The following is a 20,330-nucleotide window of genomic DNA, read 5'->3' on the forward strand; positions in this document are numbered from 1 at the left end:
TTTCTATCATTTTAGTCATTATTTATTTTTTTAAATGCTCATTTTGTCTCCTCTGCCAATGGGAGCCCCTTCAGGTTGGCTGCTTTTTTTTTCTTTTTTAAAGATTTTATTTATTTGACACACAGAGAGAGATCACAAGTAGACAGAGAGGCAGGCAGAGAGAGGGAGGGGGGAAGCAGGCTCCCCGCCGAGCAGAGAACCCAATGTGGGGCTCCATCCCAGAACCCTGAGATCATGACCTGAGCCGAAGGCAGAAGCTTAACCCACTGAGCCACACAGGTGCCCCTGCTTTGTTTTTTTTTGAAATGATCAGTGATCTTTGATGGCTTCCTTTCTTTCTATCACAATAATGTGACCTAGGCGCACTTTGTACACTTACTGTCCCAGACTCAGTATCAGCCATTTTCCTAATGGGCCACAGTTCTTCATGAAGGATGGTATTTGGAGACCACATTCTGAGTGCTGAGAGTGCTCCTATGGTAGGGTTTTTGTTCTGCTGATTGGGGATGCAAGTCTGGGCTGCACCAGAATTTTCTTGGTTTAAAGCAGAGAGTTGCTTTCAAATCCTGCCTCTGCCACTTGCTACCTGAATGCCCTTAAAGAAGTCAACTTAATTACTTCACATTTCTATGCTTTTGTTTTCTCAGTTATAAGATGAAGACAGTAATACCCCATAGGATTTTTTTAATAAGGATTAAATGAATTAATATATGTGAACATGCTTTGAACTATCCCTAATACACATTAAGTATTCAATAACCATAAGCTATTATTTCAAGGTGAATCCGCATGTAGCCAGTGAGGGCCTTTTTCTATCTTCTCACTTGGAGCCAACCAGCATCTGTGAATAAGTGTCGGGAAAACATTGAAACAGAATATGTAAAGTCCCATCAAGTTATCAGCTTGTTTCAGGCAACTGTCATGCATCTATCCCAGTCTGAATTTGTATTGTGGATTTCTTGCAAAACTATTTATCTAGAGACCCTTAGGAACTTACTACTGATATATGGGAAGTGATTCTGGGTGCTAATCTCTTTATATGTTCTCATGGAGAAAACCAAACCATCCAATTTTAGGGAGGTAACAGGATAGGACATTTCTTGCAATCTCCTCATTCTTTTACAAAAGCCTGACTTTGAGGACTGGATTCTCAAAACTACTAATCTTGAGTCTTTCTTACTACTGCCTTGATAAGGTCTTCTGTACCTGGCTCTTAGAATAGTTAATCCTTTGGTTCTTGCTTCTAGTTTTGTCCCTAAAGGATGTCATATTTCCTTTAAGGAAAGAGAGTGGAATATAGAGGAAGGTGTTAATATTTTAAGATTGACCATACATTCATTGATGTTTCCAGGTTATAGAATACAAGTAACATGGAAGTTCACTCCTTTTTTTAAAAGATTTTTTTAAAAAAAAATTTTATTTATTTGACAGATGGAGATCACAAGTAGGCAGAGAGGCAGGCAGAAAGAGAGGAGGAAGCAGCTCCCCGCTGAGCAGAGAGCCCGAAGCCGGGCTCTATCCCAGGACCCTGAGATCATGACCTGAGCCGAAGGCAGAGGCTTAACCCACTGAGCCACCCAGGCGCCCCTTTTTAAAAGATTTTATTTATTTATTTGACAGAGAGAGAGATCACAAGTAGTCAGAGAGGCAGGCAGAGAGAGAGAGGGGGAAGCAGGTTCCCTGCTAAGCAGAGAGCCTGATGCGGGGCTCGATCCCAGGACCCTGAGATCATGACCCGAGCCAAAGGCAGAGGCTTTAACCCACTGAGCCACCCAGGCGCCCTGAAAACAATATTTTTAAAACATTTTAAGATGAATTATAACTTCCTTAAGTTATAAATTTAATATTCTTTGAAAAATCCAGGAAATACAGAAAAGAATACAAAGAAATAAAAATTGTGTACCTGCCAACCATTCAAAAATAGTGACTTACTTAGTCAAGAGGAGAAAGACAAATATCGTATGATCTCCCTGATATGAGGAAGTGGTGATGCAACAGGGGGGCTTAAGTGGGTAGGAGAAGAATCCATGAAACAAGATGGGATAGGGAGGGAGACAAACCATAAGTGACTCTTAATCTCATGAAACAAACTGTGGGTTGCTGGGGGGAGGGGGGTTGGGAGAAGGGAGGTAGGGTTATGGACATTGGGGAGGGTATGTGCTTTTGGGTAAATTGGAAAGGGAGATGAACCATGAGAGACTATGGACTCTGAAAAACAATCTGAGGGGTTTGAAGTGGCGGGGGGGTGGGAGGTTGGGGTACCAGGTGGTGGGTATTATAGAGGGCACGGCTTGCATGGAGCACTGGGTGTGGTGAAAAAATAATGAATACTGTTTTTCTGAAAATAAATAAATTGGAAAAAAAAATAGTGACTTACTTTTCCTGAAATGATCTGTTTATATTCTTTATCATAGGAGCCATATCTCAATTACAAACAACAGGAGAAATATGTATGGAAGGTTACTCTATTTAGCATCTGCTGAAGAGGTTCTGGGTCAGCTAGTAAGCTTTGTAGTGTGGAACTCCCAAATAAATCAAGTCTTAATTTTGGCAGTAATCTGTGCTTAAAGAGTCAGTCCTTTGACTAGGGTAGTATAATCCTTTCATTAATTGTATCTTGGGTCCCAGTTGTTATTCTGCTCTCTGAGTGGCTGATAGAAACCTGTTTCCTCCTTGGAGCTTCTGCCCAGTGCTGCTCAAAGATCTCATGGGGCAGGTTAGAAATAATGTTCTCTTTCATCTGTTTACACACAGATAATGCAAGAAGGTACTTTGCTGTATAGTTTGTATTTTTACACTGTTTTATTAAACCCAATTATAATACAGTCCTACTTGAATAATAGCATAGCAATAGCATTCAGACTTTAATGCCTAATATTAAATTTGTTATAGAAATGATGTGTCTTGATTAAATCACCCCAGAAAGTACAGATAGTATCAACATGGAATATCTTTTAATGCCCAATTCCTTAATCCCTTAACAGCAAAGCCAACTGTGTTCTTTCAAGTTTGCTATGAAATTAATGTTTCCTATTAATCCAGTCTCCTCTACTGTACTCTTATATGACTTTTATCTTTCTATTTTCTTTCCCTTTCCCCTGTAGTTACAGGTCTTGAGAATGGGGGAGTTCTCTTCCTTGAGATGATGGGGCAGATATTGTCTGGGAACTCTAATTGGATTTGATTCCTCTCCCTTGCCTATCCCAAAGAACCTGCTCTTCCATTATTTTTGTCCTCCACTCCCTTTTCCCTTCTGCTTAAGTGATTCACATGATGTTAACTGAGTTCTTTTTATATGATGTTCTTCTTAAATTTATTGTTCATTAATATGTAAGTATATTATAAGATAATATATTACTAGTTATCAATATTTTATGGACTATATTGGAAGTGTGATGTAAAAATAACATTTTCCAAAGAGCTGCATTTCAAAGCATTTTTGTTTTTAAAGATTCCTCCTTAAAATCTAAACCAATAATCTGTTTTTTAAATTGGATTATTTGCCTTTTAGGGGCTAGAGAAAGAGGAACCCCAAAATGAGAAACAGAGGAAAAAGAGTCCTTTACTAACTTCAGAAAAGAGATTAAGCAGAGTGCCGTCAAAATCACTGGACCTGAATAAAAATGAATATCTTTCTCTGGATAAAAGCAGCACCTCAGATTCTGTTGATGAAGGTAGAGAATTTCTTATAAATTTTAATAAAATTTCAGTTGTGTCTTTTAATGTTTATGTTTATATTGGGTGAGTACAGAATGAGGATTTAGTTGTATTAGACACATTCTCACTCTATAAAGAACCAAAAGAAAGGTGGAAGTTAATAGAAAATAGGGGAAAGAAGTTGCTAGGTCTAACCCATCTCCACTTTTCGGAAGGTTGGAATTTAGAGATCTCCATCACATGTAACTTTTAGAATTCCAGGCCTCGAGTCAATGAAGATGATGCAGTAGCAACGGAAAAGCAAATCTAAGTAAAAACCTGCATAGTGTTCTAGACACCATAATTGTACTTTACTTTCACTACTGACAAAAAAGAAAAAAGGAAGGAAAAAAAGAGAGAGAGATACAAAAGTAGAGAATTGTTTAAAAGAAACTTCATAAGAAATCATGGTCTTCTCTAAGTTAATAGCTGGGGCTTATCATGCTTAAGTGTGCATTTTAAGGAACCTTTTTTTTGTTTGTTTTTAAACTGTTAAATTGTTGACATCTGAAGTCGGTGAAGTGGGGAGACATGGGGAAAGATACAGAAGAGTGACTACTTTCCAATTTCAGGAAAGAGAAAAATGCCAGTGGATTTTGCTCTGTCCATTTTCTGTCCAGCAATGCTCAGGATATTAACAATGGGGACATTGTAGTGGTTTGGATCTGTGGGATATGATTGCATTTGCTAGTCCAGCTACTGCTCAGATGAGACTTGGTGTGGGAGCCCCTGAAGCTTTTATTATAGTGAAAACCAAATCCATGAAGACCAAAACTGAATCCAAGTCAAATCTAAAATCAAATCCAAATCTAAAAGCAAACCAAGACCAAATCTATGAAAACCAAATCGGAATCAACTTTGGTTTGGGAACACTGTATCAAGGATCTTTAATGAAAACCAAATCTATTACTTTTAAATACATAAATAAAAATTCAGTAGTTCCTAAACATCACAGAATGCATTAAGAAGACAGTTGTTGAGTTCTTTTGAAAAGATAGTTGAGAGGTTTTTTTAAAAAAAGATTCAGCTCCATGAATGACAAGACTCTCTTAGTGTCCTTACCATTCATGCTTTGGTATGCAGCCATGTGAATTAGTAATCTGCTTGGCTGAACCTCTGACTTTAGGAAGATCTACTCTGGCACCCAGTGGCCAGATAGGTAAGTGACGCCAAAACAGGGATTTATTTTCCTCCTCTCTCACCTGCTCTTTCGGAAGAATGGTCCTTAAAAAGAAGTTTCCTTATTGATCCTATCAAATTAACATTAATGATAAGCTTCATAAAGGATAATACTAAATCTCATATAAGATGCATTCATATCTAGAAATTAAGATTAAAAGTACTGTAGTTGCTGTATTGCATGTGAACCCTGATCCCATTTCCTCCCTTACTGGCATCCCTTAAAAAACTGGTTTTAGGGGCGCCTGGGTGGCTCAGGGGGTTAGGCCACTGCCTTTGGCTCGGGTCATGATCTCAGGGTCCTGGGATCGAGTCCCGCATCGGGTTCTCTGCTCGGCGGGGGCCTGCTTCCCTTCCCCTCTCTCTGCCTGCCTCTCTGTCTACTGTGATCTCTCTCTGTCAAATAAATAAATAAAATCTTTAAAAAAAAAAAAACTGGTTTTACAGCAGTAAGACCTTACATGTAACATTGGGCCTTCTTTTGTGGAGGTTTTCTTTAAGGTGCATGGGATGGCTTCTTTCTTATTAGATTATCATTACATAATAAATCAAGTACTTGTATTGTTTTCACTAAGCAGATTCCAAAATCTCAGGCTTATCAGACATATTTAAGTGCATATTATAATGAATTTTTTTTTAATTTTCTGGAAGTTGTGAGGTTATGAAGACACTTGAAATCCATGATCTGAGGAAAATAAGAAAGGTCCAAAGAAGTAAACCATCCCAGGAAATTTGTCTGTGGATTTAGAGGGAGTTAGGTAGATGGCAGATTATTTTAAACACAACATCATTTTATTTAAAATGATAGTATTTTGATCTACCCTTGTGAGCATTCTGCCTGAGAAAATGAGAGGATTTCCCTTTTTCCTCTTTTCTGCCACCTATAGATTGTAATCTTTGGGAGGGGGGCACTGGGCCATTTTGAAGTAGAGACTCCCTCTAGGCTCATGTATCCCTGAGCGGAATCTTCAGAGCAGAGCATCATGGAATATCTCATGGAGGGACCGGAAACAACTAGTTCAGTCCCTTTGATGTGGAGTTTAATTGAAGCCCATATCAGGAAACTTAGCCTAGAATCTGCTTTGACTGGCTTCTTTTTTAAATGTTCTTACTCTATGGTAGGCAGCTTAGAATCCACCAAGATCGAATGGTGCCTTTTTGGGGATATTTCTGTCCTTCTGGAAATGTGTTCTGGGCTGCCAGCTCCTGAACAAAATGCTAAGCATTGTGTTTTAATCTGTTAAACCATAGACAAACTTAAAAATTTGACATGTAATACTTCACAGAATAAGAGGTAGAACTGTCTTTATCTGGAATGTTGTTGCTGATAATCTTTCTTCAGCTTATTAACTGCATTTCCAGTTTTGGGTAGAGGTTCAGAGCCTATGAGAAGGTGCTAGGGGTTTTCTGGTAGGTGAAGATGAGTTGACACAGTGTATCCATATCTACCATTATAAGGAAATTATGGCCATATTTTCGGTCATGATAATATTTCTGTTGCTGTTAGGATTTACTTCTTCACCTGCCCTGCTCTCTCATGTCATGGATAGTCTGTGAAACCTCTGCCCCAGGAGGTAGAGCCTTGAGTGGAAGCTGACAAGCTGGCTGATGGCGTGAGACACTTGGGCTGTGTCGTGACAGTTAAGTTTAATTGTATATAGCTAGGATTAGAACGTGTGACAGGATTCCCTAACCAAAATCACATATGTTGAGAATGGAAGCTACATTAGAATAGCAAAATTAGAATCCATGACCTATAGCTGACAGAATAGGATGAACTGGAAAGTCAAGCAAAGAAAAGGAGGAATCAAATATCACGTGATGCTTATTGATTACTAAAGGTGAGGACAAGTAGACCTCTGGAGATAGCTGAGAAAAAACCATGAAAATAGTCTAGCACATCAGGGAAGCCGAAATGAAACTAAACCAGGCAACCCTGACATAGTTACCTGAGTCAGGTTTTTGAGCAACACTCTCAAATTGAACTTGGGTTTTCAGATGGAAAGAAAGCCCTCAATTTGAGTCTAGAAGACAGCCGGTCACCAGTTTTTAGAAGATAGAGGAGATAACAAATTGTGTGTCCTTAGTTACTCAAACTCCAAATCATCTGCTGTTCTTGCATATCTATCTTGTACATTTTTCGTGAACCCTTTAAACATTATCAACATATGTTTTATTCCTTTACGCCCGTATCCTTCTCATATTTATTTTTCTGTCTCACTCTTCCCATCATTTCCACTGGCCACTTTCAAACTGATAGGTTTGAAAAAGAAGAAATATTTCTTCTTTATTGGAAATAGTAACCTACCACCAGGTTGAGTGGTGTTCCTTTCCCTATTTGATACACTGCTTCCTAGCTTCATATGTTACAGCAATATTATTGGTGATATTACTTGGACAGGAGGCTTTAAAGTACTGTGTATGTCATAAATAAATAATCCCAGGTGGAAATAGTTTATTTCATGTCCTTACTTCTTTGAATTAATTTACATACAAAGGTATTATTAATTTCTAGAGTAGTACCATGAATTCTATTTTGTCAGTCATAATACAGAACAATTTATCTAATAATGGAGTTTAAGTGAAATATTGAAAATATGTTAAAATGACTATATGAGTGTAATTTTCTTTCCTTCATAAATGGAACAAGAAACTTACTTTGGAAAAATTGCAGTTTGAGAACTCCTTAGAGAAATGAATCCTTCTAGGGCTGAGGTGGGGAATACACAAAATGAGGCTGGAGTTTTCTCTGGGGCCAGAAATAAAGAAATGTTAAAAAAAAAAAAGTATCAAAAGGGCATAGGAGTCAACCTGAAAGAGCTCCTAATGGCCAAAGTAAAAAAAAAAAAAAAATGAGCATAAAAATAAATAATGATAGCACTGGATTATAATCTAAAGTATAAAATAACTACTCATGAGCCCATACTGATATAAATGATCGAATAAATATGTAAATGGGGGAGAAAGCACAAGTCTTCCTTGCAGAGTTTTAAATAATATACATAGATACTCCCCTTTCTAGGAGGTGGAACTTAGTTCTCCCTCTCTTGAGGGTGGGTTGAACTTAGTGACTCATTTGTAGCAAACAGAACATGGAAAGGTGAACATGGTAACTTTGCAGTGGAAGAACCTCCCACACGGCACCTTAACCAAGTGATCATGGGTACCGTTATCATAAATCACACTGATAGCCCGGATCCCCTGAATTTGCTAAGAAAGGCACTTCACCTCTGTGGGCATTTTTCCCCAAATCCACAACCCCAGTCTAATCATGAAAAAACAGACAAACTGAAGGACAGTCTACAAAATACATGACCAGGGTTCCTCAAGTGTGTAAGGCCATTAAAAAACAAGGAAAGCATGAGGGACTATTACAATTGGAGAAGACAAGAGAGATAAACAATTAATGCAAAGTGACATTTTGGATTGGATACTTGTACAGAAAAAGGACATTACTGGGAAAGGGTGGGAATAATACCTAGTGTCATTAATTGTAAATCAAAAATCATTCCAGATAAAAAGCTAACAAACATGGTTGTAAAATGATAGTCCTATAAATAAAAACTGATTCGAAGGTACTTTTTTTTTTTTTTAGCATCCTCAGTATTTATTAAAAATAGTAATTTAAGGGGCATCTGGGTGGCTCAGTGGGTTAAAGCCTCTGCCTTCCGTTCGGGTCATGATCCCAGAGTCCTGAGATTGAGCCCCGCATCGGGCTCTCTGCTCAGCAGGGAGCCTGCTTCCCTCTCTCTCTCTGCCTACTTGTGATCTCTCTCTCTGTGAAATAAATAAATAAAATCTAAAAAAAAATAATAATTTAATACTTACATGCCTAGTACATGATGTATACAGTTGTTTAAAATTGACATGGTCCCTACTCACATGGAATTTGGACTCTTCTTCAGGAGAGAGGCAATAAACAAGTCAATAAGCCAATAAAGATGTAATTACAAATCAGGATAAGATCTGAGGGAAATGAGCAGGATCAATAGAAGCACCTGTACTAGTTCGCTTTCTTTGTGAATATATGAATTATTTTTACAACGAACATATATATTCCATTTCAGAAAAAGCTATTTCTCAAGCCTAATTGGGTAGTTATCTTGCAAAACCTTAGTGCCTTACCTCGTTTCAGTGATTTATTTCTCTATCAAAAGAGCTGTTATTTGAAATTGCCGTGGGGCTCCTGGGTGGCTCAGTGGGTTAAGCCGCTGCCTTCGGCTCAGGTCATGATCTCAGGGTCCTGGGATCGAGTCCCACGTCAGGCTCTCTGCTCAGCAGGGGGCCTGCTTCCCTTCCCCTCTCTCTGCCTGCCTCTCTGCCTACTGTGATCTCTCTCTGTCAAATAAATAAATAAAATCTTAAAAAAAAAAAAAAGAAATTGCCATGACTAGCTTATGCCTACACATAGTATTGTTGCAGGGAAAAGGCAAATCCGTATCTGCCTAAGTTCTTTGCCCCTGTAGCAAAATAGACACAAATTATTTAATGAGGGAGAAAAAAAACAGTACTTGGGATGAAGGAAGAAGAATTGTTCTGATTCTTAGATTACTGCCTTTACTTGACCAGACTGCTTCCCAAGGGCTTAATATTGACTGATGCTCTACACAGCTAATTTTTAGAGCATATCTTGTAATATAGGAGCTCTTGTCACAATTTTTATTCTGTATTGATGGAACATGATCTTTGAGATAAATAATCCCAGTCCTGAAATCATTAAAATTTCATATTGGATTGCTTTACTTTATTTCCTTTTTACCGGGCTCTTATTCCTAGCTTTTTTCTTCTTTCTTTATCTCTCTCTCTCTCTTTTTTTACCCTTTCCTTTCCTTTTTCCTTCCCTTCCCTACCCTCCCCTTCCCTTCCCTTTCTTCCCTTTTGTTTCATTTTCTTTTTCCCTTCCTTTCTAAATTAAACTCCTGGCAGTATAAAATAGAGGATAAGTTTGTGTGCCCTGGAGCTGCAGTGAATTCAAGTTCCATTTCAGTTAGTCACTAGTTATGGAGCTCTGGCAATCCGTTCCTCAGTTTTCCTCATCTATATGGTGAGATGATGATGATACCACCCATCTCCCAGGATTGCTTGGGGTAAGATGAATGGATACTGTAAGGTGCTTAGTACAGTGCCTGACTTACAGTAAGTACCCTATAAGCAGGGCTATTTTATATAATGTTTCCAGGGAACATGAGGAGAAACAGATATTGTTTCTTTATTGCCGCCAATAGTTTTCAACATCATTATCATTATCAGGCTCCCAGAAAAATGTAATATTCCATTATTTAGCTTTGAAGAATACTTTTCTTAGTTCTTTTAATGTGTGGTATTGAGAATAGGTTGTGAATATGATGATACTTATCTTGGGGCAGTCAGCTTTAAATCAGGCTGGAAACATTACTCAGCCTTCCAAGTTAGTGAGTGCAACAAGTGTTAGAGCCATTCATGACTTAATATATACTGAATATATGAGCATTTAGAAATAAGACCTGCTAATTGCTGTGGTAGATACATTCCTGTGTGTCCCAGTATTAATCCTATCACTTTTGACTCTTGAGTGATATATTATGGGAGTTTGATATCATTTAAGTTAGGTATTTTTATATCTCTTGGGTTTTGATGACTGAAACATTGATCATATATAGTTTCATTAGATATATATTATGTATACTTACATACAGTACCTATGTATATAATGCCAATTTAGAGTTTTAATAGTGTTTTGGAATGTGCTCATTATTGTAATCACATTTAAAAATCATTTTGTAACAAAACAAAATCTTGAAATTACTATTCCTTGGTTTCTTCCCTTTCAGTCTTGTGGTTTTTTGTTTGTTTCCCCAGAAAATATTCCTGAGAAAGATCTTCATGGAAGACTTTATATCAACCGTGTTTTTCATATCAGTGCTGAAAGAATGTTTGAATTGCTCTTCACCAGTTCACGCTTTATGCAGAGATTTGCCAATTCTAGGAATATAATCGGTTGGTCTTGTGTTTATCTAATGATAAATATGGGAGAATTTTTGTTATCCTTTAAGAGTTGAGCCTATATTAATGATATATGTTGTCAGGGGGAAAATAAGGCTTTGATTTTATTTTGGTGATATATAAACTGGTATTTAAGCATTTTGGTTAAATTTACATGTAAGCATTGACTAACTGTTCAACTAGTTAGATCCTACCTACAATTAAGTTCAAGCTCTTTGAAACCAAAACTCCGTTTATTTATTAATGTAGCAGTTCAGTTGGTTGAACCTTATTTAAAAGGATTCCATTGTGGAGCAATTGGATTCTAGTAAGGTATAAACTTGTATACTCACTTTGCAAAATGGTTTGGCAGTAAGCTGAACATAAAAATTCTCTCTGACTCTGCAATTCTACCAGTAAGTATGTGTCCTTCAGAAATGGATACATGTGTGCTCTGAATGACTTGTTCTATAGTGTTCTTGGCAGCATATTTATAATGGTCCCAAAACAAAACAGCCCAAATATCCACCAGTTACTAGAGTGGGTAAACAAATTGTGTGTTTACAAAAAAGAATACTATATAGCAATGAAAAAAGCAAATCCCTGCTGCTTTTAACAGTATTCGTAAATCTCACAGATATAATGTTAAGCTAGAGAAGCCAGACACAAAAGAGTACATACTATGGTTTCTTAATATAAAGTTCAAAACAGGTAAAACTAATTTATGGACACAAAATCAGCATAGTATTTACTGTGTGGAATGTTGGGTGGGTAGAGAGTGGGAGGGAACTTCTGGGATGTTGGTAAAATCTATCTTGATCTGGGTGATGGTACACAGGTGTGTTTTCTTTGTGCAAATTCATGGAGCTATACTCTTTGATTGCAGTGACTATGGTATATCTCAATGAAAATACAAAAGATTCTAGCTAAGAAATTAGTTATACTTATAAAAAGGATTCTAGGGCACCTGGGTGTCTCAGTGGGTTAAAGCCTCTGCCTTCAGCCCAGGTCATGATCCCAGCATCATGGGATTAAGTCCCTCTTCAGGCTCTCTGCTCATCAGGGAGCCTGCTTCCCTCTCTCTCTCTGCCTGCCTCTCTGCCTACTTGTAATCTCTGTCTATCAAATAAAGTAAATAAATTTAAAAAAATTAAAAAGGATTCTATGTGTTAAAAGTTCTATTTTGGTAAACATCTCGAATAAGCTTATAGTTAGTTTGAAACTGATTTTATCCTAAATATTCCAGAATATTTTATAAACTTTGGGAGCACATGGTTTAGCTTGCTATAATTTTATATAGCAAACAGTAGCAGCAGAGATTCATATAAGTTGAGTCATTTGATATAGTCAAAGAGAAAGTTATTCTACAGTCAATTTAAATATAGTTCATAATTAAGCCACCTTTTAAACATTTAAATATTATTGCTTTATGTGCAACTCCTATGTAAATATAACTATATTTGTAGATTATATCATTGATAGCTTTTGAGCCCTGTGATTATATTAAGAATCTCATGTTTAAAAAAATCATTTTTTTCCCGTTCTTTTAGTTTTAAGAATGCAGAATATTTGGGGGATACAAATTTTCTTCCTCCCTCAGTAGCTTATGTTTGATATATCTCTTCTGAATCTATTTTGTATCTTCTTGCTATTCATATCTTTCTAGAGAACTTGATATTTCAGAAGAGTTGGATATGTTATTTTTCTTAATATTCTAAGATGATGCCTGTTGATAATTGCATTGCCATTTTAATGGCTCAAAGTTCCATGAGGAACTAACTGGTACGAAATGAATGAAATTTGTTCTTTTTTTTTTTCTTTCTCTTTCTCTTCTTTCCTTTTAAAAAAATAGATTATTTATTTATTTGAGAGAGAGAGAGAGAGAGCAGGAGAGACAAAGGGGGAGGGAGAGAGAATCTCAAGCAAACTCCATAGTGAACGCAGACCCCAACTCTGTGCTTAATCCCAGGACCCTGAGATCATGACCTGAGCCAAAATCAAGAGTAGGATGCTTAACTGACTGAGCCAGCCAGGCATCCCTCAAGTTTGTTCTTTGACTCACAACTGTATTAGTTGTCTGAGAGCATATCTAGCTTAAATATGGGTCACTACGTTTGCTATCAGAAGTTACAAGTGGCTTTTGGAAGCATAGGCTTCTGGCTAATTACAAGTATAAACAGTAATAGGAATGTTGCTATTTAGACCTAGAATTAGTCAGAAGGTTTGCTCCCAAGGAGATGATTTATGATTGCACACCATTCTCCTCTCTTCTGAACTTGTTACTTGGTAATCAAAGTTCAGTGTTTTGAGAGTGAGGTTCAAAGGCTTCTTTTTATTTTTATTATTTTAAAAAGTTTATTTATTGATTGATTTGAGAGAGAGAGAGAGAGAGAGATTGAGAGAGAGAACAAGCAGGGGAACAGCAGAGGGAGAAGACGAAGTGGGCTTCCTGCTCAATATGGGGCTCCATCCCAGGACTCTGGGATTGGTCTGAGCCAAAGGCAGACCATCTGAGCCACCTAGGTGCCCCACAAAGACTTCTCTTTAATAATATTAAGAAATAGTTCTTTTTTAACAGAAAGATTTGTGTAAAGTCAGTTGTTTGTAAATTTAATCTAATTTCAGCACTAAGATGGTACTATTGGATTTTTTTAAATTAAGGAGCTTTTAAATAAGTATGTATTTAAATTTGTGTTTACAGCTGTGTGACACTACTTTTATAGTTCAAAACTCAGTGTTAAGTCTTTCTATTCAGCTTTTTAATTTTGGAAATTATAAATCTTTAGAAATGTTGCAAGAATAGTATAATAAAGCCCATATAGCCATTCCCAAGATTCACCAATTTTTTTTTGGTGGCAAAATGTACATAACATAAAATATACCATTTGAACTATTTTTAAGTGTTCAATTCAGTGGCATTAAATACATTCACATTATGCAAACATCACCACCATCCATCTCCAGAACTGTTTCATCTTCCGAAACTGCAGCTCTACCTATTAAACCATGTCTCTGTTCCTCCTTCTCCCAGCTGCTGATGACTACCATTCTACTTTGTGTCTTTAAATTTGGCTGCTTTAGGTACCTCTTATAAGTGGAATCACACGGTATTTTTTCCTTTGTGACTGGCTTATTTCACTTAGCATGTCTTCAAGGTTTATCTGTGTTGTAGCATGTGTTAGAATTTCCTTCCTTTTTAAGGCTGATTACTATTACATTGTGTATATATAGCACCTTTTGCTTATCCATTCATACATTGATGGAGTTTTGAGTTGCTTCTACATTTTAGTTATTGTGAATAATGCTGCTGTGAACAGTGATGTACAAATATCTGTTTGAGTCCCTGCTTTCAGTTTCCTTGGGTATATACCTAGGAATGTAATTACTGGATTATGGGTAATTCTGTGGTTAGCTTTTTGAGGAACGGCCATACTGTTTTCCAAGTGGTTGCATCATTTTACATCCCCCCCCCCAGCAATATGTAAAGATTCCAATTTTTCCACATCCTTGCCAGCACTTGTTATTTTCAGTCTTTGTAAAAATAGCCATATTAATGGGTGTGAAGACTCACCAATTTTTAAAACTTTATTACATTAAAGGATTCATAAAGTATTCTGCAATTCCTGCTTTTTATTACTCTATTTCAGTATATCAGAATGACACATGTGTCCTTTGTATATCGTTGCCATTCTTCTTATAATTTCATCCCCAATTTTTTCTGTCATGATGAGCTTTACGTAGGTACTGGGGGGCTTGATTATTCAAAAATATTGTTCATTATATGATATTCCGGTACACGGTATTCAGTAGGATTGTTGGTGACGTTGGTGACAATATAAGTGGAAGACATACTTTTATCCTTGTTAATAGTTGCTTTGTTAACAGCAGAATTCAGTGATATCTTAAAATTCTGTTGCTAATTAGCAATGGATTATTTGTATAATTTCTTGAAATAGGCTGACATGATCAGAATAATTTTTGGAAAATTATTTTAGATTAAATTTTGTATCTTCTTTCATATACAACTGAATAAATTATTTTTACAGCAAATTCTGTATGTTAAGGGTGCCTGGCTGCTCAGTCAGAAGAGCATGCAACTCCTGATCTTGGGATCATGAGTTCAAGCCCCACATTGGGTGTAGAGATCATAAACAAATAAATAGTGTGTATATATAATATATTACAGAATTTTGCATGGTAGATTCTATAGTTTGTGATTCTGTCCTTTTAGCTCCAAGATTTTTTTCAGATACTGAAAAGGCTGCTTTGGGGTCCCTCAAAAAAATCTGGAGACCCAGCTGTATGAAAGAAGTGGAGTAAAATTGCCTGTATCATAAAGCTTGCTTCATTTTGTTTGGATGATGGGTAATGGGTTAAAGGCATCTGTATTTTAGGATGTTAACAAATAGCAGTCAAGCATACTAATTGCCTAAGTCCTTGAGTGATAACAGCATTAGGTGATTTAGTCAAATCTTTGAAAAGAGTTCATGATGTGGTTACCCGCATACCCATAGCTCCCTCCTTGATTAAAGATTTTGACAGATAAGCTATTAACATTACATGATTTCTTATTAACATGATTTTTCCACAAGCTAGGATCAAGGTCTTTTTTTTTTTAATTTTTATTCTTTTTGAAGGTCTTGTTTTTACGTGATGGCAAATGTCTTTCAAGGTTTTGTCCTTAATAATGGGAATGTTAAAAAGTTGTTCTGTTTGTGTTTGATAAGGCAGGTGCCATTACTTCTCTTTCCAGGTACTGGGAACTTCAAAATGAAGATTCCAGATGAAATAACTTTTATTTTTTTTATTTTTTAAAGATTTTATTTATTTATCAGAGAGAGAGAGGGCGAGAGAGCAAGCACAGGCAGACAGAATGGCAGGCAGAGGCAGAGGGAGAAGCAGGCTCCCTGCTGAGCAAGGAGCCCGATGCGGGATTCGATCCCAGGACGCCGGGATCACGACCTGAGCTGAAGGCAGCTGCTTAACCAACTGAGCCACCCAGGCGTCCCTCCAGATGAAACAACTTTTAATTTGTTGTTAAAGTGTATTAATAGACAACAGTTTAGAAGTAAATGAATCAAGATGCGGAATATGTCATATACAAGAATAGTGCTTTATGTTTGATTTTACTTTAGTGTTGAAATGATAACAGTCATAATGAAGTTAGGACTGTCCAAAAATAAAAATGGAAATAACTAAAAACTACTTCTTTCCATTGAGCATCAGGGAAATGCAAATCAAAACCACAAGAAGATATCACCTCACACCTGTCAGAATGGCTAGGATCAAAAACACAGGACATAAGTGTTGGCAAGGATGTAGAGAAAAAGGAACACTTGTGCACTGTTAGTGGGAATGCAAATTAGTGCAGTCACTGTGGAAAACAGTATGGAGCTTCCTGAAAAATATTAAAAATAGAATTACTGTATGATCCAGTAATTCCATTATTGAATCTTTACCCAAAGAAAATGAAAGCATTAATTCTAAAAGATACATGGACCCCCAAGTTTATTGCAGCATTATTTATAATAGCACAGATATGGAGGAAACCCAGGTGCCCATCAATTGATGAATGGATAAAGAATGGTATGTGTGTGTGTGTGTGTGTGTGTGTGTAGATATATATAATGGAATATTACCCACCCATAAAAAAGAATGAGGTTTGCCATTTCCAACAACATGGATGGTCGTGGAGGGTATAATGCAAAGTGAAATAAGATGAAGAAAGACAAATACAATATGATTTCATTCATATGTGGAATTTAAGAAAACAAAAGAAATAACAAAGAACAAAAGAGACAAAAAGCCAGACCTAAATACAGAGAACAAATTGGTGGTAGCCAGAAGGAAGGTGCGTGGGGTGGGGATGGGTGAAATATGTGAAGGAGATTAAGAGTACATTTATCATAGGGACACCGGGGTGGCTCAGTTGGTTAGAGCCTCTGTTTTCAGCTCAAGTCATGATCCTAGGGTCCTGGGATTGTAGCCCCGCATCGGGCTCTCTGCTCAGCAGGGAGCCTGCTTCCCCTCTCTCTGCCTACTTGTGATCTCTGTCAAAGAAATAAAATATTAAAAAAAAAGGAGTACATTTATCATAGGTAAAGCATAGAATTGTTGAATCATATTGTATACCTGAAGCTAATATAACACTGTATATTAATTTCAGGTGTATAATATAATAATAATATAATACAATATAATATATACAAAATAATATAATAATATAACAATATAATAAGACAAAAAAAACCTACCTCTGATTCCATTTTAAGTCATACTCTTCAGATTTTTAGAACCAACTCTCTTTTTATGTTTGCTGTTATTAGATGTAGTGTCCACCCCTTGGAAAGTAGAACCTGGAGGTGATCAACTGAGAACCATGACCTACACTATAGTCCTTAATAATCCACTTACTGGAAAGTGCACTGCTGCCACTGAAAAACAGGTATGTCTACTCTGTCAGTATTCCAAAATATCATATGTGTGGGGCGAGAGAAGATGCCCGTCAGTCACCAGTTTACAAGACAATTTTAAGAAATAAGTGGCAAAAAAAAAAAAAAAAAGAGGGAGGAGAAACTGTCAGATTAAAAGAAGATTTAAGAGACATATTAACCAAACCAGCCCAATCCTAATTCAAACCAACCAACTAAAAATATATTTATGAGATTTAAGGAATTGCTAATTTTTACATGTAGTAGTGGTATTGCAGCTATGCTTTAAAGAAAAGAGTATCTTTTTTTTTCAATTTATTTATTTTCAGAAAAACAGTTTTCATTATTTTTTCACCACACCCAGTGCTCCATGCAATCCATGCCCTCTATAATACCCACCACCTGGTACCCCAACCTCCCACCCCCCCCCGCCACTTCAAACCCCTCAGATTGTTTTTCAGAGTCCATAGTCTCTCATGGTTCACCTCCCCTTCCAGTTTCCCCCAACTCCCTTCTCCTCTCTAACACCCCTTGTCTTTTAAAGACACAATAAAGAAATTATAAAGAGATACCCTGGCATATTTAAGAATAAAATTATACTGATATCTAGGGTATCCTTTAAAAGTAATCTAGCCAGGCAGAGCATGGTGGTGGAGGGAGGGAGTGTGGGGATGGGATACGGACGAAACAGGACTGGCAAGAGTTAATGTTGTTCAAGCTGGTTGATGAGTTTGTGAGGCTTCATTACACTTCATTTCTATTTTTGTGTATGTTTGAACTTTTTTATAATAAAGGGTTTTAAAAAGAACAGTACTGGAATCCAGTTACAATTTGGATTGTTAGGGCCAAATAGGGCCTAATAGGGCCAAACTCCAATTGGAGTGAGGGCCAAATAACTAGAGGGCAGCAGTGGTGTATGGGAAGAGATTATAAGATACCCAGTGCTCTCCTCACTGGCCAGCGTGGCAGTGACTGTATAGTGGAGTTCATGTTTGACGAAATTGTATTGAAGTGTAATGTATCTGTTCTGCAAATAGAAAACATCTTAACATCTGAACTAGTTTTGTGGTTGTGGTTTTTGCCCAATGTTAAAAAGGACTTAATTTTTTTTTCAAAAGATTTTCAAATATTTAAGAAAAGTTTGGTATTTTGATATTGCGGTCTTTGATAACCTTGAAAAGCCATGATTAAAATGAGGAAGGCTTGGTCATCAAATGCTCCAAATTCTGTTTTGGGAAAGCCGTGTTTTCTTTGGAGATCCTCTTCCTTCACTATTTTGGTGAAGGGTGATTGTTAAATTTTTAAGAATTTTGGAGTGGGTCCTCGCTTCGTTCAATTGAATTTTGAATTGTTCCCCTATCAGGAACATTTAAAATTCTTTGTAAATTAATAACATACACAAGAAACTATAAATTTTCTCTTTCTTCCTCAAACCTAAAAGAAAGAAAAAAATGATTATGCAATGAAATGGCAGAGAGGCAGCAAAATCTACTTCTGTGGATCCTATCTTCTCAATTCATAGCACAGCCAACATGGAGGCTCTTACGGTTTGAGAAGGAATTCTAGTTATATATATATATTCTAAATTGGCAAGGAGTTTAATATATTAAACTTGTACATGCAAAAATTTTTTTAATCTTATTTTGGCAGACACTTTATAAAGAAAGTCGGGAAGCACAATTTTATTTGGTAGATTCAGAAGTCCTGACACATGATGTTCCCTACCATGATTACTTCTATACCCTGAACAGATACCATATCATCCGATCCTCAAAACAGAAATGCCGGCTGAGGTGAGCTATCATAAATGAGTGTTTTAGTCAGGCTAGGTGAGATTATGTTCTGGAACATACATATCAATCCTAAAATCTTAGTAGCCTTACACAACCAAGCTTTATTCCTTGCTCAGATTACATGTCCATGTCAGCAGAAGAATGGGGTTCCTCACTCAAGGCCACACGGTGATGAGTGCTTTGACATCTTGGAGCAACACAATCCAGAATATGTGTCATTGCTGTTGCTACAGGAACAGAAAGTTGTGGAACTGTGTTCACAGTCCAGTGGCCAGAACTAGTCACAGGGCCCTATTTAATGTCAGGAGCACATGGTTAGCATATTGTTGCAATGGGAAATCAGAAATGGTTGGGCATCAAAGATAGTATGGCCCACCATGGGCTTTGCCTGGTCTTAGCTAATGTAGTTACTTTCACCTAAATTATGACCACTAGAGATTTTTTATAAAAGGCGTTTAGGAAATTTAGAATTTATTTTGAGCCTTTATTGCTATTTAAGTAAAGAAAACTCAGGGCTAGGGATAGAAAAAAATGAAATGCCAAGTACTTAAAAGGAAAATTTCATGAAGTTATTAGCAGCATACAGCAATTTTTTAAGAAGTCCTCATCAGTGAACAAATTTTCTTTTATGATCTAATGATTTTGAGTCTTTTTGGCTTTCCACTGAATATAATCTTACACTTAATTGCAATGTTAATAGAACTAAATTCTTTCCTTTAAAGAATTATTCTTCTTTCCTCCTTATTTTATTAGAGTTTCCACTGATTTGAAATACAGAAAACAACCATGGGCCATTATCAAATCTCTAATTGAAAAGAATTCCTGGAGTTCCTTGGAGGACTATTTCAAACAGCTTGGTTTGTAAATTTCTTCATTTATCTATTTTTGTAAAGATAGTATTTATTAACAAAACAGATTGATTCTTCATTTGGCTTCATAACTGTAACTAGTAGATGACGTTGGATTGACTCCCACTGAAGTGGTTCTAACTATACCCCACTTGGAATTTGAAAACTCTTAATTTTAATTGGTCTAACAAACACTTACATTATGTTTATTATATGCCAGATGTGTTTGTGTGCTTGATAAATATTAGTCCCTTAGAAACCTGTGGGGCAGGTATTTTATTTTTTCCCATTTTACTAAAGAATAAATACTGAAAGAGAGAGAAGTTAAGTGACTTGTCCAAGATCACAGTTAGGAGCTATCACAGCCTCTTCAAGGAGCCAAGAAAGCGGACTGCAGTGAGAGACTGTGTAACTTGATCACA

The 20,330-nt window shown here is 36.7% G+C and overlaps 1 protein-coding gene across 2 annotated transcripts in view; it reads left to right on the plus strand.

Annotated features, from left to right (window-relative positions):
* Nucleotides 1–20,330, plus strand: part of GRAMD1C (GRAM domain containing 1C) — a 92,914-nt gene that overhangs the window by 60,741 nt on the left and 11,843 nt on the right. For both annotated transcript variants that reach the window (XM_044251412.1, XM_044251413.1), the window contains 5 exons: nucleotides 3,512–3,674; nucleotides 10,714–10,851; nucleotides 17,163–17,281; nucleotides 18,918–19,060; nucleotides 19,814–19,917. In XM_044251412.1, the coding sequence (XP_044107347.1) occupies nucleotides 3,512–3,674; nucleotides 10,714–10,851; nucleotides 17,163–17,281; nucleotides 18,918–19,060; nucleotides 19,814–19,917 (667 nt within the window). The remainder of the gene's footprint in view (nucleotides 1–3,511; nucleotides 3,675–10,713; nucleotides 10,852–17,162; nucleotides 17,282–18,917; nucleotides 19,061–19,813; nucleotides 19,918–20,330) is intronic.

This window comes from Neovison vison, chromosome 6, assembly GCF_020171115.1.
Source record: "Neovison vison isolate M4711 chromosome 6, ASM_NN_V1, whole genome shotgun sequence".
NCBI classification, from domain to species: domain Eukaryota; kingdom Metazoa; phylum Chordata; class Mammalia; order Carnivora; family Mustelidae; genus Neogale; species Neogale vison.